The sequence below is a fragment of the Neovison vison genome, chromosome 7 (assembly GCF_020171115.1).
Source record: "Neovison vison isolate M4711 chromosome 7, ASM_NN_V1, whole genome shotgun sequence".
Classification (NCBI taxonomy): domain Eukaryota; kingdom Metazoa; phylum Chordata; class Mammalia; order Carnivora; family Mustelidae; genus Neogale; species Neogale vison.
Window position 1 is genome coordinate 17,612,349 of NC_058097.1, and position 25,808 is coordinate 17,638,156.

At 48.8% G+C, this 25,808-nt stretch overlaps 1 protein-coding gene across 4 annotated transcripts in view; it reads right to left on the minus strand.

The window, feature by feature from the left end:
- Positions 1-1,325: 1,325 nt before the first annotated feature.
- DUS2 (dihydrouridine synthase 2) overlaps positions 1,326-25,808 on the minus strand; it is a 51,997-nt gene continuing 27,514 nt past the window's right edge. For 3 of the 4 annotated variants that reach the window (XM_044255888.1, XM_044255889.1, XM_044255891.1), the window contains 13 exons: positions 25,228-25,319; positions 24,373-24,416; positions 23,152-23,212; positions 18,933-18,980; positions 12,037-12,102; positions 11,781-11,851; positions 9,261-9,347; positions 7,782-7,950; positions 5,556-5,677; positions 4,150-4,299; positions 3,305-3,392; positions 2,112-2,185; positions 1,326-1,871 (listed from right to left, as the gene is read on the minus strand). In XM_044255888.1, the coding sequence (XP_044111823.1) occupies positions 1,634-1,871; positions 2,112-2,185; positions 3,305-3,392; positions 4,150-4,299; positions 5,556-5,677; positions 7,782-7,950; positions 9,261-9,347; positions 11,781-11,851; positions 12,037-12,102; positions 18,933-18,980; positions 23,152-23,212; positions 24,373-24,416; positions 25,228-25,319 (1,310 nt within the window). In that variant the 3' untranslated portion in view covers positions 1,326-1,633. The remainder of the gene's footprint in view (positions 1,872-2,111; positions 2,186-3,304; positions 3,393-4,149; positions 4,300-5,555; positions 5,678-7,781; positions 7,951-9,260; positions 9,348-11,780; positions 11,852-12,036; positions 12,103-18,932; positions 18,981-23,151; positions 23,213-24,372; positions 24,417-25,227; positions 25,320-25,808) is intronic. The other variant, XM_044255890.1, reaches the window with a different exon arrangement.

The window sequence follows — 25,808 nt, forward strand, 5'->3', positions numbered from 1 at the left end:
TTAAGACTTGGTATTTGGCCACCACAGGGTCCTTCCACAAGCTCTGACTAGCTCAGGATGCCCAGGGGTCCACTAGGGCCACCCTGTCTGCCCTGTTCCAGTTGGGATCTAAGGAAAGGAGGCATTTTAGCTGAGACAGTTTTTTTGTGAGAAAAATCAGACAGAAATTGTGCCTAAAGCTTGATGCTGAGACTGGACCAAGCCTCAGCTGTCTCCTGGGTGGGGTCCCTTCTCTTGGAGTGCTAGTCTAGGAAGCTAGGGCAGCCCCAGCGTGAAGTGACCCCATTAGCCACACAGTGCCCCAATCACAGGCCTATTTATCCTCCAGCCAGCCTCCTGCAAGCAGAGAGCAGCTGATCTCCCTTCTCCTCTGAGGGCCCTCAGGCCCAAAGAGAGCTAGAAGTGACTTTCCCAAGGTCAGACGGCAATGGGCTCCGGTAGGCGGCTGGTAGGCGGCTGGTAGTGCGGTATCCTTATCTGCATACAGGAGAACAAGTGTGAGGGGAAGGGCGGTTCAGGGACTGAGACGGAGGCCTCACATGCCTGATCTTTCATTCGGGCCACCAGGGCCAGCAGCCTGGCACAGAGGCCTGACCCCAGGGACAGGAGAGAAACATAGCCTTGGCCTAGAGGGGAACGCCCCTCCCCAAAGAACTTGGGAAAGGGGAGGAGAAGTAGTGTGTTTACAGTGGAGGAAGCGGGGGTGGTACAGGGCAGGGACCTTTGGTCAGAACGCCCCTCCCAGTAAGAGGGGGAGGCCCCATGAGATGTGGTAGCCGTTTGTTTGCTTCTCACTGCCAAGAGGAAATTAAAGAGAATCTGCCACTTCCTTCCGGCCCAAGTGGGATAGTGGGGGCTGGTGGCAGGCAGTGGCGTGGGTGGGCAATTGTGAGGGCCCTAAACTGCTGGCATCAGCATCGTGTGTCCTCGGTGTCCCCTGTCTGGAGCAGAGACCTCATCAGGTCTGGGCTCCAGCTAGCTGGGGGTCAAACCCAGGGCCCCCCACACTCACCTGAGCTGGTCCCTTCCGGGAGCACCAGATACCCTAATTGTTCCCCAGATTTTATAGCACATCTCATCATGAAAATTCATTGATGGGTAGTACCTCAGGTTTGCCATCAGTAGAATGGGCTTCTTGGGCCTTCCTGGCTCATCCCAAGTCCTGTGTGTATTCAAGATGATACCCCGTCCCCCACTTCCACGCAGACCCAGAAGGATATGCTTTAGGGAACTTCAACTCCGCACAGAGGATGGAAGTAGAATAATTATGCCAGGCCCTGTGTCTGTGTGTGAAGATGCCCAAGGCTAAAGCAGCCAGCTGCAGGGAAGGGTGGGCAGATCTTTATTGCACTGTTCCAATGTCAGGATGAGGAGACGCCACCTGAAAAGCTCCTGTTTTCAAAGAAAATACTGAGGTCACTGGGAACTCGGCCTTGCTACTCTGACCCACCAAGGGAGATGTGCACCCTAGGCACCCTTTAGCCTGTGCTCCAGGCTGACAGCCCAGGTCAGGACCTCGTAACTCCTGCCAAGAACAGTCAGAGAATTGTCCGATGGCATCTGTTCATGGTCTGCACCCACAGACATCTTACGGCCAGGCTCCTGAAGCAGGTGACCAAGGTAGGGACAATGCTCACCAGCCTCCCAGGGGGCTCTCTTCACCACTTCCCAAGGCCACAAAGAGCTTCTTGCACAGCTCCCCAGGCACCGTGTGCTCCTGATTTCTGGAACCCTCAGGGTCTTGGTCAATGGCCTCCCGCTTGCGCTTGTGCCAGGAAGGGCTCTCCTCGCCCAGGCGACCCTCAGGGAGGCCCCGGCTCCGCAGACAGACGATGGCCGCAGCCTGCTCCGCCAGTTTCTTAGACTTGTCCCTGGGCAAATGAGGCATGGGACAATAAGGCACATAGGTAGGTAGGCTGGTTGCAGGGCAAGAGGCTGGACAGGCCTGACTCTATAAACCCCTGGCAAAGATTCTAACAAGATTGAGGAAGGGGGTCATCGCCTGGGGATGTCCACTGCCCAGGTACACCATCCTCCCCAAACCCTCTTCTGCCAAGGCTCGGTTCAGGCCCTTCATCCCAAGCCCCAAGTCCACTGTTAAGGAAACTCACCACAAGGTAGACTGGTACTTTTGCTCAGCAACAGTCACGACAGAGCAGAAAAGGCGATCCAGGGGCCGCTGAACCTGGTGCAAAGAGAGGAAAGGAAATAGGGATGGCTGCATGGGGGCAAGAGGAATGAGCCCTGAGGTTTACCTGCTAGGATCACGTGGAAGACAGAAAAAAGGAAATACCTCCCACCTAAGTTAAATGAAGGCTACCCGTATCACATGGTCCTCCCCAGGAGAAGTGCCTGGTGCATCTGGCGAGGAAGAAAGGCAGACACATAAACAGACAATGACACTCCAGTGTGTCAGGAGGTCAGTCATGTACCTAAGCCAAGGGCCATCAGAGCCCTTAGTGCACGTGACTCTGGATCCTGCTCCTACTGACATCTGGATGGGCCAGGTCACACAAAAAGAGGAGAAATTCACCAGATGGCAAAGGGGTGACAGGGGACAAGGATGGGGCAGAGAAGGTACACTTGGCAGAACAACCAGGTGATATGGTTGGACAAAGAGCTGAGTGGATGAGACAGGAAGCAGAAGGCATGTGGGGAGCCTTGTGCTCTGTGCTGAGGTGCTAGGACTTAACCCCAAAGGCACTGAGGAGAGGAGACTTGAGCAGGAAGGCAGAGGGCAGATTTGTTCTGGAAAAGTCACTCTGGGAGAGGAGGACACAAGTCCTGGAAGGAGATCAGAAGTAAGAAGGCTAGTCCAAAGAGACAGAGCAGCCTAAATAAGGCATGGCCATGGGGACCAAAGGAGGTGAAGCAAGACTGTCTTACCACTCCTTACCACTACTCTGAGCCCTACTGGCTGAGGCCTGGTCCAGACACATGTCTGTCTAACTTAGGTTTGAGCATCCTTCCTAAGTAAGCCACCTGGTCCTTTCCAGAGAAGTCTCCCTGGTTTAAGCAATACCACCGGCAGAGACTGGTCCAAGCAGCCCCCTTACATAGGTCTCAAGTTCAGTTTTATGAAAGTGGTCAGAATTTGACAATAAGCCCACTGTTACAGGGAAGGGACTATCACATCAGCAAGAGTCGGGCTGCCAGTAACCACTGCCATGTCCATGGAGGGCAAAGCCAGGCTTCAGTCAGTCTGGAATTCAGGGTACGAGCTATGGGTATGCTGGGAGCGATGGCACCGGCTGTGGGAGCACTGTAGAGCAGGATGCAGGGCAGGCCACAGCCGAGAACTCACCGTGTCATACACAGGCTGCGCCAGCTTCTCCTTCCGGCACCATTCTAGCAGGCACATCTTGGGGGTGATCTGGGGTGAGTATGCTCTCCTAGGGCAAGGAGGGGAAGGAGTCAGGCCTTGCCCACAATCACCACCAGGCTGCTGCCTTAGGATTCCTATACTTATTCCCCTGAGCTCCCATTTCTGTCCTCCCACCAGTGGTGTGGGGTCTGGATTCTACCTAAAGGGAAGATGGGCTTCAGCATGCTTGGGGAACTAGGATACAAAGTGAACTCCCAGCACTCTGAACTCTAGCCTGGAAAACAACTTTCAATAGTCAAAAATGAAAGTCCAGGGGAGCCTGGGTGGCTCAGTTAATTAAGTGTCCTAACAGTTGATCTCAGCTCAGGTCTTGATCTCAGGGTTATGAGTTCAGGAACCCCGCTGGGCTCCATGCCCAGTGTGGAGCTTACTTTTAAAAAAAGAAGAAGAAGAAGAAGATCCAGTTTGCCCCACAACACAAGCCAGAGGGATTGGGTGGGGGTTGGGAACATAGGTGGCCAAGCAGTGGTCTGGGATCTAGCTCAGTACCCACCCTTATTATGTCCCCTGAGTTGTGGGACAAGGCAAATCAAGGAAAGAAGTTTGGTCACCCCAGGACAACACCTCTGACAGTGCTGCCTGCCCTTTAGGAACCATCTTCCCCAAACTGCCTTCTTTGGGATGCTGAAAAATGAGAACAAGGATCCAAACGAAGAAGACCTGTGGTCCCTGAACTTGACATTAACCATGTATAGCAATCAGCCAGCTGTCTGTTTTCCTTGGCCATGGGCCCTGGCCAAGCAGAGGCCAATCTGGAGACCTACCGGTCAAACTTGACAGCCATCTTAATGACACCAGAGGTGTCTTCAGCTGGCTCTGCCACAGCCTCTGGGGTTCTGGCCAAGAGTTCAGCCCGCCGGGCATTTAGCTCTCGTGTCATCTCCTCATAGAAGGCACCAAGACCAAAGGCCTCACTGTGGAAAGAGAAGCAGAGCACAGCAAACCCCTTAGTGGACCCAGCATCCAGGAAACTACTGCAAGAGCCCAGGGTCTCACCGCTGAGAAATGACCACCCTACCCTCCTGCCCCCTCCCCCACGCACGAAAACACCACTGAGACCTAGCCATCAGGAGGTTCCCCTACCTACCCCTGGGATCAGCCTTGACTGCCAAAGAGTGAGTGTGAGCCTCTGAGGCTGGACACTAGAAGGCAGGCTGGGCTGGGTGGAAAAGGCTGTAAAGGTCACCTCTACCACCTGAGCTCAGCCTCTCTTCCAAAGAAGAAAACACAGGCAAGTGTCCCCAGGCAGCAGTGAGCGAACTGACCTACACTGAACAAGTGCCTGGATTATACACAGCCCCATCCTCATGTGGGCCCAAGGGAGGAAGAGACAGAGGCCACGACCACTAAGTGGTTCCCCACTTCCTGCCCGAGCCACAAGCAGTTAGGCCTAGCCTAAACTGAGGTACCACCCAGAACTACAGAGTTCTCCTCTTTCTCTCAAACTCACAAGATACCCGAGTCAAGCTGGTTAAGCTATGTGGGGTAGGGACAGAACCAACACCACAAGCCCAGGTTTGGGAAAAGAGTTCTGACAACTCTTTTCCCTTCTAGCAAGCATCTTGAAGGCTAAAGCATATTCATGAGGATGGGTGCCTGGGCACAAGTGTGGTTTAGGAAAGTTTCTTTAAGGAGGGAGGAGGAAAGAGCGTTCAGGCAGAAGACCCAGCATGAGCACAGATGTGGAGCTGGGAAAACAGACAAGCAGACAGGGAGCCAGAGGAATAGGTACCAGGCCAGGTTGTGAGGATCTACACCAAATGCAGGGGACCAAGGGGGAGCCTCCCAGACTGCAGTTATGGGTTGAGGGCACAGGCTCAGGCCAGGGGCTCAATTCTACAACCCCCATCTCCTGACCACTGGGTCTAGTGTGTGACAGATCTTTTACTAGGAAAGCCCCTTCCTCCAGAATTCCCAAGCCCAGTCCCCATATTCCTCCATCCTACCAGCATTCTACTTCCCCAGATTCTGCTGTGAGGTCAGTCCAGGGATGGAAAGTTCCAACGCTTCGTTAAGTTTCCTCTTCTGTGAGGTGAAACTGTACCACAGCCCCACTCCTATACATCCACCTCCAGAAGCTGCATCCTTGGTCCCCGACAGTCAGTTTAGGGCTCATAGTCAAGCCTGGCAATGTCTGCAAGGAATGATGGACAGCCATTGCCCCTCTCACCAAATTTCCTGGGAAGACTGGGCAGCATGGAGCAACCTTCCCTGGGGCGACTCCAACTGTTCTCGTAGCATCTGGCACAAGCAGTACTTGGTGTTGGTGTAGTGGTTCTCATACTGTATGGCCTGAGGGAAGAAGCAGCATGAGCCCACTTGCTGCCCAGGCAGGCTCTGAGGCCTAAGCTGTGCCCTGATGGCAGAGAAAGGGGCTCCAAGGGGACAGCAGAGGTGTGCCTGCAGCTGGGGCACTGTGAGCCCATAAGGAAAAACACCTCCATCCTGGCCATCTACTCCTCCAGCGAGCAGTACGAAGCTCAAGAGTCACAGGTGAGATCCAGGGTTAGGAGCACACTCAACCAGACAGGCCAAAGGACGTCCAGAAGTGTGGGGAGTGCCTAATGCTTCAGCCACCACAGACTACCACGGAGGACTTGCTGCTCTCCAGGGCAAGGACAGGGAGCAAGTCAGACTCTGGTGTGGCAGGATAGGGGCAAGACTCTTCTGTTTCTATACACAGTGGATACCTTCCTTGCCCACATCTTAAATAACCTGTCTCCAACATCCCACCTGCATGGGAAAGCACAGCACCCTCTACCAATCATGTTCACATGTGACCTGTCCCCTCATTGAGTTTCACAAGTCTCACAAGCGTGAGGGGCAGCTGTTACCACTACTCCTGACAAATGCGGGCTCAGGGAGGCAAGCTGACTGCACATAGCAGCACACTAGAAGCCTGCCTGGCTGGGGCAGATAGAAAAGCACTGGGTGAGAGATGCCCTGGCCCTCCAGAACACCCTCCCAGCCCTCACCCTCTGTATCCTTCTAATATCCCCACCTAGGCCTATGTCTTCAGCACCTGGGAAGGCGGCATGACACGAAGAGGACAAAGCAGAGATCTGCTGGCAAGCCCCAGCTAGTGGCAAGGCCTTGATTCAGCTTGTTAGGGACAGAAGGCACCTGGCTGGACCAGAAGCAGCCCTGCCTTTGCTTGTAAGCCACTCCTTTCCTCCAGGACAACAGCTCTTGAGGAGCTGCCAAAGGACACACTGAGTAGGAATGATAACATCACCTTTCACAGGGAGCAGTGCTGAGCGTATCTTCCCTGCTACAGACGTGCCTGCCAGCTGCAAGAGCCAGACAGGTGGCCTGGGCTAAGGCAACCCCCCCCCTTGTCTCTGGCTGGCCCAGAGTATGGGAGAGCCCAGTAGTCACCAACCTGCCCAACAGGACATGTGAAACCCAGGGAATGAGGGCTTATAGCATCAAGCAGGGGAGGCTCTAGAACAGAAACTGCCTATCTCTGGACAGAAGCCTCAGGGCCTCCTACCATCGCCAGCTTGCACAGTCCTGGGGATACCCATAGGCCATGGTGGCCACAGCAGCCATAGGCATGGCCATGGCCTAAAGAGGGTATGGGCAGTCTGAGGATCTGAGAAGCTCTTGACCCTCCCAGAAGGGTGTGAGCCCCAGTATTGAAGAGGATGAGGGCTGGACTCTCTGCTCAGGCCCAACACACCGAAGAATTAGAAGTCCACTGACTATCTCTGCCTGCAGACATGTTCCGAGTCTCACAGAATTCTAGGATTGTGCCAAAGGGACAGGGCAGGTGAACTGGTCAAAAAATTCCTTTGGAGGTAAATGCCTCTGCCACTACCATCAAGATCTCAGTAAGAGGAAAAGGTTAGTCCCTAAGGAGAGGTTAAAGTTAGGCTAGTCCCTAAGTCAGAGGGTAAAGGGTTCTGGGAATTAGCAAAAAAAAGTGTTTTAGAAGTGATTCTGACTTATGACCAAAGAGAAGTCTCTACAGAGATAATCTGTCCTCAACAACAGCTACCATGGCTCCTCCAGGCTGTGGCTGCTTAGGCGCCAACCGTTTGGCACGGGTGTCTTCAGTGATACCAACACCACTGTCACTGTGAGTGCATGTATGGACATGAGAGAAAGGGAAAGACATCACATGTTTGGACCCTGGCAGCATCCAGAATCCAGGGGTCCTTACTATGACCCCCACGCCTGGAAGCTTCAGAAGGAGATGATGGTAGGGCCAGGCCTCCCCAGCACGCTGTCTCTACACTGCAGTCAGCGAGACCCAATGCCACATTACAAGAGCTAAAAAGAAAAGGAGAGGCACAAAAAGGCTGCTGGGGGCTGGCGGCTCACCCAAGGCGCTTTTTGCAGGAATGTGGCAGACAGTGAGAAATGTTTCTTTTGAAAAAGCGCATAGACGTACATATCGGATGTACTTCTGCATGACCTCCTCCAGGGGTCGCAGACCCTCCTTGAGAAAGATGGACGGGTTCCACATGGCAGCTCGGGCCACCATCACTGAAGAGGCTGCTGTGGCTTGTCGGAAGTCCTCTATGTCCAAATACTTTTGGATGTGGTCGTGAGATCCTCCACTGAAAGGCAACAGGAGAGTGAGGGCTGGCACATCCTTATACTAGCATTTTCAGAAAAAGGCAATTCTCAGAGCTGCTGAGATTAACTGTTTGGATTTGGCCAATCCCTCAGCTACGAGCACTTCGGGAGACCAGAGGTCATAATACACACCCCACTTCGGGGTCAGGAACTCCATGTCAAATAATGCAGTGAAACAGCCTGAACCAGGCCTCACACGTAACAGGTCTCCCAAAGATTTTACCTTCCTGCCTCCTCATCCTAACACCATCCCAAATCTGAAGACTCGGGTCTGTCAGTAGATGCCATGATCACAGGAAAACCCCCAGTCTGGGGCACCTATGTATCTACTAATGGCTGGGTCAAAAACCACAAACGCAGTGGTGATTATGAGAGGAAGGAAGGAGGCCCAGTTTGGTTGCAATTTCCCTTCCTGCCACTCTGAGGCCCCAAGGGCCCCCTTGGAAACCGCTGTTTGCATCCGTTCCACTAGAAGTGACAGCCTCAATCCAGAGACAGCGTTCTATGTATTGTGGGGAAGACCCTTGGGTGGCTGCAGGAGCAGTAGGATCCAGGCTCTCGAGTAGCCCTACCCTCTCCAAGCCACTCCTACAAGTCCTTGGCCTAGCGACAACCAGGCCTGGCTAAGACCCCCAACCTTAGCTCCTTCCCACCAGTCAGGTGTGTCTTTTGTCAGGGCTTCAGGGCTTTGGAACTTCTCTGTTCCCATCCTGTCCTCAGGCTCTGTGCCCTCCTAAGGTGCAAGGCTCCACTGGATCCCAACTGGCCCACAGAGCCAGCTCCCCAGTGACAACTGGACACTGTCTTACTATTAAGCCTCTGGGCTGGTCATTCGCGCCTCACAAATGTCTCTGCTCCTGGTCCTGTAGCTGCCCAGCATGCTTTGGATTGTGACCTGCCTTATGCCCCCTTACCATACCTCAGTACACTCTGGCTTGGGACTACCCACCCTACACCCTACATACCTAACTCTGGGTGTGACATCACTTTGCCTGGGGCCTGCTTCAGGGGCCGCCTTCTCGCTCTCCCAGTCCCCTGAACACTCCCTTATCTCAACCCCTTTATCAGAAGCCCTGCCTGCTGCACACGTACATCAGCCACTCGCCAGAGGCCAGGGGACATGATACAGACTTTTCAACCTCATGCCCAACCTCATTTTTTGCCCCACCTTTTTTCCTTTTCCCTTAGATCATTTTTTAATACTATCTCCATCCACTTTTTCTATGTCAGCTCAAATCCCCCAGAGTGAGGTGGAGCATAAAACAGTAAATGATGAAGAATAGAGTTTTACTTGGCTATGACAGGAATGGAGAGGGCTTCAGCAATGGCTCTGATGGCTTCACAGCTGACAGGGTGCTGAGGTCGCTCCTCCCGCTTCCTTGGAAATAAAGAAAAAAGATGGGGCCAAGGGCTGAGGCCGTGTCATGGTTCAAACAGTTTACCTTAGTCAAACCCTACTGTCCTCCCTGCTGAACCTCAGGAAGGACACGTGGCCATGAAGAACAGGGTTCTGGACTGCAGAGGACGTCTCTCCATGACCTCTGTTGTAAGGGGCAGGAGCAGCATTAGCCCCTGCTGGGAAGGCAAGTCCAGCCTTACAGACCTGCTGGTGAGGCATGGCTGCAGAGGTGGCCTGGCTCCCAAGGTCACACTGCCTTTCCCTGGCTTCCCCTCACCTCTGCCAGAGATGAGGAACAGTGCTATAAGAATGCTGCCTCTACTGTCCCAGCCCTGCCCTCCCTATGAGACTGAGAACAGCTGCTGCCCTCAGACTGGCCACTCCCACACAGCTGTCTATGTTGAGGCCAAGTTGGGCAGCTGATCCTGGGGAAAGGTACCTGGCACAGGGTAGACCCAGCAACCAGGACAGGCCAAGATCATGGCTGTCACAACGAGCCCCAGCAAGGAAGGACCACAGCCTGGGGCCCCTCTTTCCAAGGTTAACTGCAAGAAGTTCTTGTGTATGAGTCAGTCTTAGGGATACTGAAGTGAGCTCTGATCTAAGCTGTGCTCAGGAACAAGCAAAAGAGATGGGTGACCAGACAGCTCTTGCTCAGGTCTTGCCTGGGCCCATCCCTTTTGGTATACTCTTCAATAGAAGGGTCAGGGGCCACAGGACCTCAGAAGGCCTGTCAACCCATCTTCTACCTCCACCTCCCCACAAGCCCCGCAGCCAGTCTAGTCCATCCTCAACAGCTTTGATGGCCTGAAGGCCCTTCTTGAAACGCACCCAAATCTGTCTTCCTGGTGTTTCCAATTACTGGCAAAAAGAAATAACTATATTTATTCAGAGAATACCATACGCCAGGCACCGTGCCAAGGCTATATATTCACGATCTCATAAAAGCCTCAAGACAACCCTATAAAACAGAAATTATTTTAATTTCCAAATGAGGAATGTGGTACTCAGAGAGGTTAAGTGATTTGTACAAGGATACACAGCCAACAAGCAGCAGAGCCAGGAGCCCAAAACACGCAGCCTGAGTCTAGAGCCTGCTGTGGCAGGTAGGGGCATGTGTGTACGAATGTATGGCCTTTCACCGCCCCCTACTGGCTCCAACCCACAGAGCTCTGCTTTTCTCTTTTCCCTGTTGGGAGGTATGGGTTCACTCGTCTGACATGCTGGAATAGAAACAACCAGCAAGCAGTGGGCTGTTCCAATAAGACCCCTGAACCCAAAAGGAGTAACATTCAGAGAAGGTGGGTCACTCTGGCCAAAGTCTGTTTACCTGGGATGTACAAAAGCACATCGTAGACACAGGGAGCAAAACTGCCTGGGAAGCCAAAAGCAGCTGTCAGCAACACGTCAGCTCCCAGAAGACAGCACATTAGCTACAGATACAAGGGCTGTTTCAAGTAGTCATTGTGACAGCTGGCAGTCCAACGAGGGCAGATAAAAGAGACAGTGCCTTTAAAAGAACAGCCATGGGGCACCTGGGTGGCTCAGTGGGTTAAGCCGCTGCCTTCGGCTCAGGTCATGATCTCAGGGTCCTGGGATCGAGTCCCGCATCGGGCTCTCTGCTCAGCAGGGAGCCTGCTTCCCTCTCTCTCTCTCTGCCTGCCTCTCTGTCTAATTGTGATCTCTGTCTGTCAAATAAACAAATAAAATCTTTAAAAAAATAAAATAAAATAAAATAACAGCCATCTGCCTGGGATCATTTGAAGGAGAAGCCATGGCCCAACGTAGTGGAAAGAAAATGAGATTCAGAGTCAGAGTTCTAATTCCACCACTTCCTGGCTGCATGGTACAATTCTGAACCTATCACTCAATCTCTACCATTTACACATCCTGAGGGTATGGGCGTTTCTTCTTCCCCTTGAATCTCTAAACTCAGTCTTCTCTTCTTCTGTCTTTAAACTCAGTGCAGTGTCTACCACCAGTAGGTGTTCAGTGAATGAAACAAAGAAGAATGCCAGCCTATAAAGGGTTTGACTGCCCTCAGGACTTATAGGATGTCAAAGAGCTAGGCAGAGGTAGGCTACATGTGTAGAAGAAAAGTTCACTGTCCCCTGGGGTCTGGAGAAGCATTCTTAAGATGGCTGAGGACGAGGGCGTCTAGGTGGCTCAGTCCATTAAACATCTGCCTTCAGGTTGTGATCCCAGGGCCCTGGGATAGAGCCCTGAGTTGGGCTCCCTGCTCAGCAGGAAGTCTTGCTTCCTCCTCTCCCACTCCCTCTGCCCTCCACCCCCCACTCATGCTCTCTCTTGCTATCTCTCTGTGTCTCTCAAATAAATAATATTTAAAAAAAAAAAAAAAAAAGACGGCTGAGAACCTCCCTCAAGTCAGTCACTAGATATACAACCACTCACCTTCCGTGAACTGTGACAGCAGCGATGCCAGTCCTCTCTATCCGCTTCACAAGGCTCAAGGTATCTTCCAGCTGAGGAAGAGGACAGCCCAGGGTGGTTACTGAAGCTACAGAGGGAACAGCTAGCTGCCAGCTCAAAAAAGTGGGTTCACCAACCCCTCCTCCAAACCTAATTCAGCTCCTGGAGAATCATTCACCACCCCCCAAATCAACACATCCAGAGAAAATGGACCTTGAAATGTAAACACCATCCTTACCGATGGCAGGATGCGAATCTTGCAGGTCACAGGTCTGCGTGTCCCTTTGACAAGAGTGCTGAGGATCTGCAGAGAGGAAAACACAAACTATTCTGGAAAAACAACCACAATGCTCATACTAATTAACTGTGCTACAGACCTGTGCATCACCATGGCATGGACAAGTCTATGTACATGTATGTGTCCTTCCTTTCCTACACTAGCACCCCCGCACCAGAAGCCCCTTGCCTGGTACACCGTGGTGTGCATATGTTTGGTAAGTGGATGAATGAGTGGATCTTCATGCATGCCTACGTAGAACACAGCAATCCTTTGCCAGGTAAACATCAGAATCTTCTGGACAGCCTAAGAAATACAGAACCTTAGATTCCACCCTGTACTTCCTAAATGGGTCCCTAAGTGAGCAGGGCTTAGGAATATGTGTTTTCAAAAGACTCTATATCATTCAGCCATAAGAAATGAGGAAATCCTACCATTTGCAAGAAACACGGATGGACCTTGAAGTGTTATGCTAAATAAAATAAGCCAGAGATTGGGGCGCCTGGGTGGCTCAGTGGGTTAAAGCCTCTGCCTTCAGCTCAGGTCATGATCCCAGGGTCCTGGGATCCAGCCCCGAATCGGGCTCTCTGCTCAGCAGGGAGCCTGCTTCCCCCTCTCTCTCTGCCTGCCTCTCTGCCTACTTGTGATCTCTGTCAAATAAATAAATAAATCTTTTTTAAAAAAATAAGCCAGAGGGGCACTTGGGTGGCTCAGTGGGTTAAGCCTCTGCCTTCGGCTCGGGTCATGATCTCAGGGTCCTGGGATCAAGCCCCACATCGGGCTCTCTGCTCAGCGGAGAGCCTGCTCCCCATCCCCCACTCTCTGCCTACTTGTGATCTCTCTCTCTCTGTCAAATAAATAAATAAAATTTAAAAAAAAATAGGGCGCCTGGGTGGCTCAGTGGGTTAAGCTGCTGCCTTCAGCGCAGGTCATGATCTCAGGGTCCTGGGATCGAGTCCCGCATCGGGCTCTCTGCTCAGCAGGGAGCCTGCTTCCTCCTCTCTCTCTGCCTGCCTCTCTGCCTATTTATGATCTCTCTCTGTCAAATAAATAAATAAAATCTTTTTTAAAAATAAATAAATAATTAATAAACAATTAATTAATTAAAAAAATAAGCCGGAGAAAAACAAATACAGTATGATCTCACTTATATGAGGAATCTAATAAAAAGGAAAGAAACTGGAACAAGAAATCAGATTTATGGTTACCAGAGGTGTTGGGAGCAGGAGCTGGAGAAGGTGGTCGAAAGGTATGAACATACAATGTACGACATAATGCCTGCAGCTAACACTGCTGTATGATACCTGGGAAAGCTGTTAAGAGAATAGATCTGGGGACACTTCAGTGGCTCAGATGCTTAAGCATCTGCCTTCAGCTCAGCTCATGATCTCAGGGTCCTGGGATCGAGCTCCACATTGGGCTCCTGGCTCGGTGAGGTGCCTGCTTCTCCCTCTCCCCCTGCTTCTCTCCCCTGCTTATTCTCTTTCTCCGTGTCTCAAATGAATAAACAAATAAACAAGCAAATCTTAAAAAAAAAAAAAGTGTAGATCATAAGAGTTCTCATCACATTTAGTTTTGTTTTTATCCTCAAAGTACAGTTGACCCACAATGTGACATTAGTTTCAGAAGAGTTTTTTAAATTTTCATTTTATTGTATCCATATGAGATGAGGGATACAGAATATAGGTAAGCTTACTGTGGTAACCACTTCACAATATATGTAAATCAAATCATCATGCTTGTATTCCTTGAACTTATAGAGTGATGTACATCAATTTCTCAGTAAAACCACAAAATCTTTCCAATTTTTTAAAAAGTTTCAGTCTGGGGTGACTGGGTGGCTCAGTCGGTTAAGTGTCTGCCTTTGGTTCAGGTCATGACCCCGGGGTCCTGGGATTGAGTCCAGCATTGGACTCCCTGATCAGCAGAGAGTCTGCTTCTCCCTCTCCCTCTACCCCTCCCCACTGCTTGTTTGCACTCTCATATAAATAAAATCTTTTTTTTTTAAATTTTTTTAGAGGTTCATCTTAACACCCTCCCTCCTCAATGTGATTCTAGGGCTCATTCTGACTGAAAAGACATGGCCGAAAGCTTCTTTCCTGCTTGAAACCAATGTTCTCCATGTGCTGTTCCAAGATCTGGCGAATGAGGGAGCCAGGAAGGTTGTACAGGTCCTGCCTGAACCCTGTCCTCATGAGCCTCTCCCTATTTCTTTCTCTTTTTTTTCCTCCTCATGTGCCTCTCTTTAGGTGTGCTGGATACACAGAAGTGAAATTGGCAAAGGAAAGACAACATATTCAACACATTAAAAAGTATTAATTTGCATAGTGATTGCAAAGGACTTCAAAGAAAGATCAAGAAGTCACACAGGAAAGAGTCAGAACCCATATGAATCAGAGATCGAGAGACATGCAGATGACAATGAACGTCTGCCACACTGCTATATTCTTTCCTCGTCAAAAATTTCAGGCTCAGGGCACATGGCTGGCTTAGTTGTAGAGTATCCAAATCTTGATCTTGAGGTCATGAGTTCAAGCCCCACACTGGGTATATAGAGATTACTTTAAAATAATAATGTTTAAAATTTAAAAAGAAAATTCAGGCTAGGCAAGTTGGAGGGAAGGTGATCAAGAGCCCTCTTCCAAGAACTGGATTGCCGGCAGAGCACAGGGGACGCCCAGACCACTGCTGTCAGTCTTGGTTCTCAACAAGTGGGGACAGCAGAGAGCCAGATTGCAAGAACCAGTCAAGGAGGGCTTTCTCTCCAGCCCAAGCAGAGACTGACCTCTCCAGAAGACACTAGACCCAAAGGCTGGGCTGACAAGGCAGGTAGACAGATCATGGACAAGAGAGGGTCTACTGGCCTAATAAGCACAAATGCCAGGGACTGGCAGGAAGGAAAATCCCCAGATGCCACCCCAGGTGGTGGACTGGGCCTGTGGTCCTCTGGCAGGCCTGAGGGGGCAACTATCCTTTGGCGGGGCAGGGGTGGGGTGAGGTGGACGACTGCCAGATCCACTGAGATACACAATAAAAATTCTCCCTCTAGTCCTGTCCTTCAAGCTGACAGTACCATCTCTGGAAGTTTCCTTTGCTAGTGCTGACAGAATCTGCTGATGTTTGGTGACTAAAACAACATCAGCTGGTTTGATCCAGTTCTGTTCTACAGAACTTCCTTTGCCGTATTTCATCCAAGTAGCTCTAAGCACTTTCTTTTTCTTGTGCATGTTCAGAATCAGGAAGGAAATTAGTAATCAAAATCCCCAGCCACCTGCAAAGGGTCACATTAAGGGGACCGGGTGAATAGAGACTGCTTCTGGCTAGGCTCTAGCATGAAACCCTGCTGGACTCAACTCTCCCAGATCAAAGTCAGACCACCTGTCTTGTGGTTTGAAAGTCTGTGAGGGAGAAGGACCTGAGGTAAGCTCATAACACAGATAACACTGCATATCTACCCACAGGCAGGTTTATCTCACTAGATCTCCTAGCTGACTCAGGAAAAGCAGACTCGTAGCTCTCCTGGTTGTTGCAGAATGGGTAGAAAAAAAGATGGGAGAGCACAGGCTTGGGAATCACTGGGAACTGAGTTCAAGTCCTGGCCTTACCAACTGTTAGTCATAGCCCCAGTGTACCATGCACAGGGGAATGCCCTGGGCAGCCAGAGGGGCCCAGGAAATCTTGGGCAGGGGTGAAGAGGGATATTACTAACTAGAGTCTAAAAATGAGGTTCTTTTTTTTTTTTTAAGATTTTATTTATTTATTTGACAGAGATCATAAGTAGGCAGACAGGCAGGCAGAGAGAGAGAGAGGAGGAAGCAGGCTCCCCGCTGAGCAGAGAGCCCGATGCGAGGCTCAATCCCAGGACCCTGGGACCATGACCTGAGCCGAAGGCAGAGGCTTTAATCCACTGAGCCACCCAGGTGCCCCTAAAAATGAGGTTCTTAATCTAGGGAGGTTACATCAGAGTTATCTAGCAAGCCTTTTCAAAAGACTAATACTCCTTCCCAGCCACTATCCACCCCAAGGGTATTATAGAATTTCAACAGATAGAATCCTTATTATTATTATTGTAATAAGATATATATAACATAAAATTTTCCATTTTAAACATTTCTAAGTGTATAGCTCAGTAGCATTAATTACATTTGCAATGTTATACAACCATCACCAGCACCTATTTCTAAAATTTTTCATCATCCCAAACAAGTATCTCTATTTTGAAAAAATTCTGCAGGCAGTCCTGAAATGTTCCCACAGACAGAACCATGGACCTAAAACACCAGCCTGGAAAAACTTACAAAGTTCTCAGCCAGGTCACCCAGTCTGCCAGCCAAGTTTGAACATGTATCTAATCCAGTTCACTACTCTTGGGCCCCATCTGGCTTTGTCGTAGAAGCCTGCAACCTCCAAGAGGCAAACCCCATTCACAAGTCCAACTGGTCCCATCCAGCCACTCCACCAAATGGAAAAGGAATGGAATGAACTGAGCAGTGTAACTCTGCTGCCTCATGTACAAAATGCGCCTTATCCAAAGAGGGGCCATGGAGAAGACCGAGCCAACAGTATGGGAGGGAGAAGCCAGGAAGCTGGAGGACAGGGTTAACAAAAATGTCTGTGGGCACATGTTGTAAAGCCAAACCATCTCACAATGGGGCCCTCTCCCCAAGTGTGGTGATGAATTTAACATCCACAGTTGTCCAAATCCACTCTATCTCACACAGAGGTGTCTGACTGGAGGTTCCTAAGCCCAGACATCTACTGATGAGACCCTTTTAAGTGACACCCAGGCACCCTAAAACTGAGATACCATCAAGAGGGGACAACTGATAACTGGGGTAGGGGCCACAAAACCATGGCTCCAGCCTTAGCTCCGCCTGCTACTTATTTGCTACATACTCTTGAGCAAATTGCTTGTATCTCTCTGTGCTTTAGTTTTATTATTCTTGATCAAACAGACATTAACAAATGTCTCCCCTGTCTACGTCAAGGGGTTGGAAGAACAAACTGAATATACATAGATATATATACTTGTACCTATCTGCACATGGGAAAAATGGAAAGGCAGCAAAGCCGTCAACACACTGGTCTTCCTAGATCCCAATGACAGCAGGGCTGGAGGAGAACACACGGTCCTGCTGCAGAGCAGCCAGCACAGATACCGGCAGCTTCTGTTTAGTGGCGCGTTAGTCCATGCTGCTCTAGCCTGTGGGAGCCACTGGGAGGCTTAAAGCCCAGAGAGGGGGGTGGGAATGGAGAATGAAAACAAAGGAGCTAAGAGGAGCAACAAACAGAAAGCTGAGGGCTGAGAAAAAAATAAAAGGTATGTATGGTGTAGCAGAAAATGTCACACAGGCCCTGGCAGCTCCCAACACAGGTGACAAAGGCCAACCTGTCTGCAGGGCCTCATAAACCTGGTCTTTGGAATCGCCAAGGGAAGGTGACCAGAGGTGACCAAGTACAGCTTGCCTCACATGACACTGGCCTGATGGCTCTCAAAGCTGCTGGCAGACTCTACCAGGAGGGACCCACTGCTGCGAGCCCCCTGGGAGAGGCCATCCCCACCCCCAACATCACTGAGTCCGTCCACAGTCCACACGTAGCCTGGCGTATACTCTCATGAGCTTCTCAGAAGGGACACAGGTCACACAGAGGAGGTTCTAAATACTCCTCAAGGCCCCGGCTCTCAGTCCACATGTTGCTAAGCCCTGGACTTTTGAGGAACTCCAAGGCTGCTGTATGCTCGCTCAGGGGTTCCCAAAGCTGGCTGTACATCACAGTGACTGGGAAGCCTTTTGAAAATTTCCCAGACTCCGGGGGCACCTGGCTGACTCAGTCAGTAGAGCATGCAACTCTGAATCTCAGGGTCATGAGTTCAAGCCTCGTGGTGGACACAGAGCTTACTTTAAAAAAAGGTGGGGGTGGTGCCTGGGTGGTGCAGTTAGTTAAGCAACCAACTCTTGGTTTCACTTCAGGTCATGATCTTGGGGTTGTGAGAGCAAGCCCTGTACTGCTCCGCACTCAGCACAGAGTATCTGCTTCAAATTCTCTCTCTCCCTCTGCCCCTCCCGCCCATGCACTCTCTCCCAAATAAATCTTTCTTTAAAAGATCTTATTTATTTATTTGACAGACAGAGATCACAAATAGGCAGAGAGGCAGGCAGAGAGAGAGAGAGGGAGGGAAGCAGGCCTCCTGCTGAGCAGAGAGCCTGAAGTGGGGCTCAATCCCAGGACCCTGGGATCATGACCTGCGCCGAAGGCAGAGGCTTTAACCCACTGAGCCACCCAGGTGCCCACCAATAAATCTTTTTTTAAAGATTTTTTTTCTTTTTATTTGACACAGAAGAGAGTGAGTGAGGGAGAGAGAGCACAAGCAGAGGGAGAGGGAGAAGCAGAGTCTCCACTGAACAAGGAGCCTGATGTGGGGCTTGATCCTTGGACCCTGGGATCAGGACCTGAGCCAAAGGCAGATGCTTAACTGAGCCACCCAGGTGCCTCTCAAATAAATACATCTTAAAAAATTTTTTTCAAAAAAAAAAAAAAAATTCAGGGCGCCTGCCTTCGGCTCAGGTCGTGATCTCAGGGTCCTGGGATCGAGCCCCGCATTGGGCTCTCTGCTCAGCGGGGAGCCTACTTCCTCCTCTCTCTCTGCCTGCCTCTCTGCCTGCTTGTGATCTCTGTCTGTCAAATAAATAAATAAATAAATCTTTAAAAAAAAAAAAAATCCAGGTGGATTAACTGATTCACTAAATCTTGGCCGGGCGGTGGGGGTGGCAGCAGTGAGGGTGGATATGTGTTCCAGACGACTCTAGTTCCCAGGCATGTTTAAGGACCTCTGCTTTCACTTCTACAGGACTTACCTTCTCAATCTTGTCAGGGTCTGATAGCAGAGCAGCTCCCATTCCTCCCTAAGGAAAAGCACACAGAGGGTCTTCTTATAGCTGGAGGAGGGTGCTCCCTTCCCCGTGGGATGGCAATGTGGTGTGGCAAGCGGGCACCACCCCGGCACTCACAGCCAAGTTTCACTGGCAATCAGCACTTCTAGTCAAGCAGGAGCAAGCAGCATCCAGGCCCATAATGTCAGAGATCAGAGTTGGATGAATTCTAAAAGTCATCACTCTGATCCTCTTTGCAAAGCCCACAGATCCATCTACAAGTGGGTGCCACAAAAATTGTTTCTCAGGAGTGCCCATTCTCTACCCAGGATCCTAGAGTCTTAATAAACTAAACCCCACAATATGGCAAGCCCTTAAGAAGGCAATGAATCCTTTTCCCTTTGGAATGGGATTAAATATGCCTTTCTCCTATCCTCCCAACACTTGTTTTGGTACCATCACTGCCAGCAAAGCCACTTAGAGGAACATAATCGGCCAATCTTGGCCAGGCTCTTCTTCCCTGCCAGCAACAATGCCCCAGACCAATGTCAAGCTCTAGCAAAAGCCCCAGCTAGTGGAAACCAACAACCAAAGGAGCCACTTAAATCTTGACCTTAACAACAGTAGCTGCCTCTTGATGGTGGGATTATTGATGACTAGTCTTTTTTTTTAATGCTTTCACCAAGTTCTGGACAATGGTATGAACTACTTTAATAATCGGGAAAAGGGACGACCTTTCCAAAGATGAACCCATTAAAAAATGAGGTAAAGGGAGAAAAACAAATCCAATAAATAAATCCTTTGTCAGTACATAGACTGCATACTAATGAAAGCTCACAGGATGTGCTCAGAAGTTTGACGTTCACTTATTACAGCTTAATTTCATTTTTAAGGATGACAGATTAGAATCAGAAAACCCAGAACCACCGCAGACTTGGCCAGCCGGAACCTGCACGTCAGAGGAAACTGGGAAGGCAGAGGAGCCACCAACCCTGGCCCACCTTGGCTACAGAAGCAAACCTCAGAAGCCTTAAGGAGGTCCCAGCCACTCACCGTGGCCCCGTCCGTCCACCTCACACACAGTCACAGACTTTCCTTCTGGAATCACAGGATCTAAAATCCAGGCCTTCCACAACAATGGCTTTGTCAATTCGTATTTCCTCCCTTCCTTCCTTCCTATTTGACTTACTTGCTTTTTTTGAATACGTAACACGTTAAAAATGTTAAAGGTTCAAAAGGGTAAAAAGTAAGAACTCTCCTTCCCTAAGAAATGGAAAACTTTTCAATTTGTACCTTTTATAAAGCTTCAGTTTTTGAACCATGAGAAGAAAAGAGAGTGGCTCTTCACGGGCTATGTACTGGTATAGCATACTGGTAGTATCTGTTCTGACTGGTCGGGGCCAGTGCCGTGCCAGATGTTAGCTATTTTGAGGAGCACCCCTACAGTGAGAATTTATTCCTTATGCCAAACCAAATAAAAACTTGGTTTCCTTCCCCAGGGAAAACCAGTGTCACTAGTTTCTTGTGTGTCTTTCCAAATATATTCTATGAAGAGAAATGTAAACATATGTAAACATCCATCCCTCATCCTTCATATATAAATGGTGGTATACGGTATCTAATTTGGCTCCTTACTTTTCCATCCCACAATGTATCAGGGAGATTAATTATGCCAATAATTTAAACTCTGTTCCTTACATATCTCAGAAGCACAAAGGAGTAATTAGAAGATGGCAAAACAAGGTCCCAAGTTTTCCACTCCTCATCAGCAATTTCAAACCTCCGTAATTCCTTGAAATAACTGCCTACAAGGCCCTGTGTTTTCAAGTATCCAAAAAGCCTTCGCTTCAAGTAATCTTTTGCCTCCTGGCCTAAAGCCAAAGTCCCCAAGCCACGTAACTCCAGGGAGCAGAGGGGCTAACTCTGGGCAGTGGACCCAGGGGAACACCTGTTATGTCTACACTGCAGACCCTGACCACACATCCTGTGATAAGCTTCTCAGTGGCAGCCCCACAGGACTCCTTCTGGTGCCTCACATGCAGCCAACCTAAAGCTGTCCTTGTTATTTGCCCCAAACACACTCTTCCTCCAGCAGTCCCAATCACGTTGAAAACAAACTGTCCTCCTGGCTGCTGTGCTGGTCTTTCTTCCCTCTACCCAACACTCACCCCACCTCCCCACACCCAGTCTAGTCAGCTGCCACCCAAGTCCCTATCAAATGCTGCTCCAGCTTCACTTCTCCTCTCTCCATCCTCAGTCTCCGCTACGGACCCAGGATACTCATCTCCTAAATTCATGTCCCTACCCCTAGCCCATTTCCACTCGAATCTACCAGACCTGGCTTTCAAATTAGTATTTCTATCACAGAATATATTTGGAAAGACACACAAAGAAACTAGTCTAGTTTCCCCTGGGGAAGGAAACTAAGTTTCTGATCACATGGCTCCTCTGTTCCAAAAGGCTAGAAATATCAGAAGTCCAAGTTCGGGGGTACCTGGTGGCTCAGTGGGTTAAGCCTCTGCCTTTGGCTCAGGTCATGATCTCAGGGTCCTGGGATCGAGCCCCACATCGGAATCTCTGCTCAGCAGGGAGCCTACTTCCCCCTCTCTTTCTGCCTGCCTCTCTGTGATCTCTGTCAAATAAATAAATAAAATCTTAAAAAAGAAAAGAAAAGAAAAAGAAGTCCAAGTTCAGCTAACCTGGCCCTAACCAAGATTTTCAATCCTGTGCTCCTCTGCTTCCTCTTTGTCTTCTATTCCCCAACTCTCGAGTCAAATCAAGGTTCTCTGCCTCTGCCACATCCTGGCCTTGCCGGGCCCCTGCTCATCCACTCCCTCTGCCTGCAGGGTTCTAGGTCATATCAAGGACCACATTTCCCTAGAAGATACTCCGTTTAAGGGCTGCCTTTCTACTCCTATTTCCGAGCTGCCCCCGCACTCTGCTCTGATCTTCTGATAATGACAAAGGGAACACAAGCATTGCATCCTCTATTTTTTTTAAAGTATATCTCAGTTTTATTCAAGAAAAAAACAAAGCCCTGTTCATAATTTTTTTTAACGTTTACATCATTAATTACTCAGGCTTGAGTGCTTTGTGTTTATTTAGGTATGTATGTGTATGCAAATAAAATTTTTCCTGAACCGTTTACAGGTAAGTCACATTGCACCATAGCCCTTTACAAGTAAGGATTTGTGTATATTTTCTAAAAATACAGATATTCTTGAGGCACCTGACTGGCTTAGTCAGTAGAACGTGTGACTCCAATTTCAGGGTTGTGAGTTTGAGCCCCATATTGGGTATAGAGATTACTTAAAAATAAAATCTTTAGGGACAGGGTGCCTGGGTAGCTTAGTTGGTTAAGTGTCTGACTCTTGATTTCAGCGTGGGTTATGATCTCAGGGTCATGGGATCAAGCCCCACATTGGCTCCACGCTCAGCAGGGTCTGCTTGATATTCTCCTCTCCCTCTCCTCTTCCCCGTCCCCCTATACATTTTTTCTCATTCTCTTCCTCTAATATAAATAGATAAATTCTAAAAAAAAAAATCTTTAGGAGCACCTGGGTGGCTCAGTTGGTTGAACATCCAACTCTTGATTTGGACTAAGGTCATAATCTCAGGTTGTGAGATCAAGCCCACGTTGGGCTCTCCACTGGGCATGGAAACTGCTTAGGCTTCTCTCTCTCCCTCTGCTACACCTCCCCCTCCCCTGCTCTCTCTCTTTCTCTAAAAAAAAATACTAAAAATTTTTTTAAAAATCTTTATTTTTTTTTTTAAGTGTGCACATGGAAGCAGAGGTGGGGGATGGGGGTGGTGAGCAGAGAAATAAGCACACTCCCTGCTGAGCAGGGAGCCAGTATGGGACTCAATCCCAGGACCCTGGGATCATGACCTGAGCTGAGGGCAGATGTTTAAGTGACTGAGTCACCCAGGTGCCTCTAAAAAAAATCTTAAAAAAAAAAAAAAATAGAATAGAGATATTCTAACAAAACCATAGAAGAATTATCAACTTCAAAAGTTATACTGATACAATATTTTAAGCTAATCTTCTATGGTCCATAATCCAATTTTGGCAGTGGACCTAAGAATAACCTTTTGAGCATTTTCTCCATCTAGTATAGGATTTAGTCCACAGTCAGGTAACGTCTTGTTAGTTGCCTTTACTCTGTACCCTACGTTTGTAAGGCATATAAGGAAATCAGTTTACCTTGGTGGAATACTCTTTTGGACAGCCCATGTTTACATCAATACCAGCCACATCATTTTCCCTGGGAAAACATGAAGTAGAAAAGATAATAAAGATCCAACTTTAGGAGAGAATTTAGAGTCAAAGGCATGGATCTGCGCTCATGAACCTCTTACATTGACCTGGCCCTATTAAATATACCAACCCTCAGTGACAGAAGGTGAAAAAAACTGGTCTCTGAAAGGTACAATTGCCTTCCCCAAGAAGAGCTCAAGAGGAAGAGCATACTGTGTGCAAATATCTACAAAGGACTAGTTGTAGCAGACCTTGATACTTGGGGATTATATCAGATAATCCAAATAATGAGGGACAGCCCCACTGAACTTGATCCCAGAGTTCCAGTTCTGACTGGGGTATTAAAAGCCATTTGTCAACACACAGAAGTGACAGGAGTACAAGAGCACCTTCCCAGACCACTGGCTCTAGAAGAAGCTACAGGAGTGCCTTTGCTTGCTGGGCTGCACAGCTGGCTTACTCCAAACAATTTTCAGATATGGAAAGGACCGTTAGCTCATCTTCTGGTGTGTATACAGTTAACAGTCTGTAGCTAATGCCTGAATTCCTTCCCAGCACTAAAGTAATTAATAGCTAAATTAATCACTCACTACATGCCACATACTGTGAAGACATTTACGTGCATTATCTCACTTACCATCACCTATAATGCCAGAGGTAGGTAGTACTACCGGTCTCATTTCCTAGATAAGGAAACTAAGTTCTCCTAGTTGAAGTATGGTTAGTAACTTACGAAAGGTCACTCAGCAAGCAGCAACCCAGAAATCCAACCCAGGTCTGTCTAACTCCAAAGCCCATCTCCTTAACCACAGTACTCTTCTGCCTTCGTTAATTTAAGGAGAAATAACCCTTACCTACACTTCATGAGACTCAAAACCTTAGGGCTCATAGTCACAAGAATCCCTGGAAAGGGAGCTTCATGAATAAACACTAAAGAAGAGTGGCCTGAACAGAGATTATCTGGGATGTGGGTACAATGGGTACATGAGTCCCAGGCCAGCCCTCAGATGCCAAAACAGAGGGAAAAAAAAACAGACACTCTTAACCTGGAAAGAGAAGGTAGAGCACTAAGAAACATACGGTGCTCCCCTCTAAGGTCACCAGAAATAGTAAAGCTCCACAGCCCACAGGAGAGGCAAAGGCAGTCCCAACAAGGGAAGAACTTACACAAGTCTGGCCACAGCAAGGGCTCGCTCTGCATCTGAAGTCCCCTGGGAACAAAAGAGGCTCCATCAGGCACCATCCCTGACACAGGTATACGAGCACAGATGCACAAACACCTCTATGCACACCATGTACGTGTGAGCACATGCACATGGACTTCAGCAAGTACAGTCTGGCTGGCATTCTTCTATTCAACAGCCAGCCCACTGAACTAGCTCACTGTCGGAGGTGAAAATTGAACCTGGAAGGCCTAGAGAACATCCTCGGTGCTGTGATTACTTCCTCTTTACAAAAAGAGCTGACAAAATTTTAGAATGAACATTCATTCCTAAACTCACCACTTACATGCTAAAATTAATATTTTGCTATATTTGCTTTATCATATGTCTATCCATTGTTAATACCATTTTTTTAAAAACATAAATATCATGCAGAACCTATTTCTGAAAAGTACTAAGAAATGCCCAAAGTGAGAGAAGAGCACTATAGAGTCATTACAAGCCTAATATAAATTAACTGCTCTTGAGGAAACCTAGTTTTCTTTCTCTGGGAAATATACAGACTGTACAAAAACAAAAAACATGAACCGAATAACCAGTTTTATTGGGTTAAAAATATAGAAGTCATGCCAAACAGACAATTCCTACAACAAAGGGAGTTATATTTGACCCCGGAGGCATGTTACAGGGTGCCAAAGCTTGATTTCCTTTAACGGTCTCCGACAGTGTGAACACTCATGAACAACTCTTTGGAAAACATTAAAGCAGAGTCTCAGAGAACCACCACTAAGCAACGGAGCCCAGGCACTGAAGGATGAGTAACCCTTGAGAGGGCACTCAGCCCCTGGGGATCTCATACCATCTGGAAGACAACCCGGCTCTGTTCTCTTTCGCAGGTGCGGAAGACTACCCGGTCATCGGGGGCGACAAAGTCCACTGTGCTGAGCACCTCTGCAAGAAAACACAGACACGCCGGGCCACCCCGTGAAGAAGCAAGTTCAACCTAGCTCTAATCCCTGCAAGAAAACACAGCAAAAATATCACTTTGAAGGGGAAAAAGGGATGCTGGAAGTAACAATTCTTTAAAGAAGCCAGTGTGCACATGGAGGTCTCCAAGGTGCAGGTGATGTCCTAGTCCCTGACTGAGGTGACAGGAGTTACAGGCTGGCTGCTTTCCAGTTATCTGTCGCACTGCATGCTTATATTTTATGCATTTCCATTTTATGCAGTGTTTATATTGCATAATTTTTAAAACGCTGTAAAAAAAAATGTACGTATGTAGAACCTTGTCTGTGTTTCAGATTCGGCCCAAATTTTCCCACAGGTCACTCTGAAGTGAAGGAAAGTTGCTGTTTCTTAATTAATTACCGTGTGCTGGGGACTGCAAGTGCAGATTCCTACATCACAGTCAACCCTCATTGTGTGCACATACGTACTTGC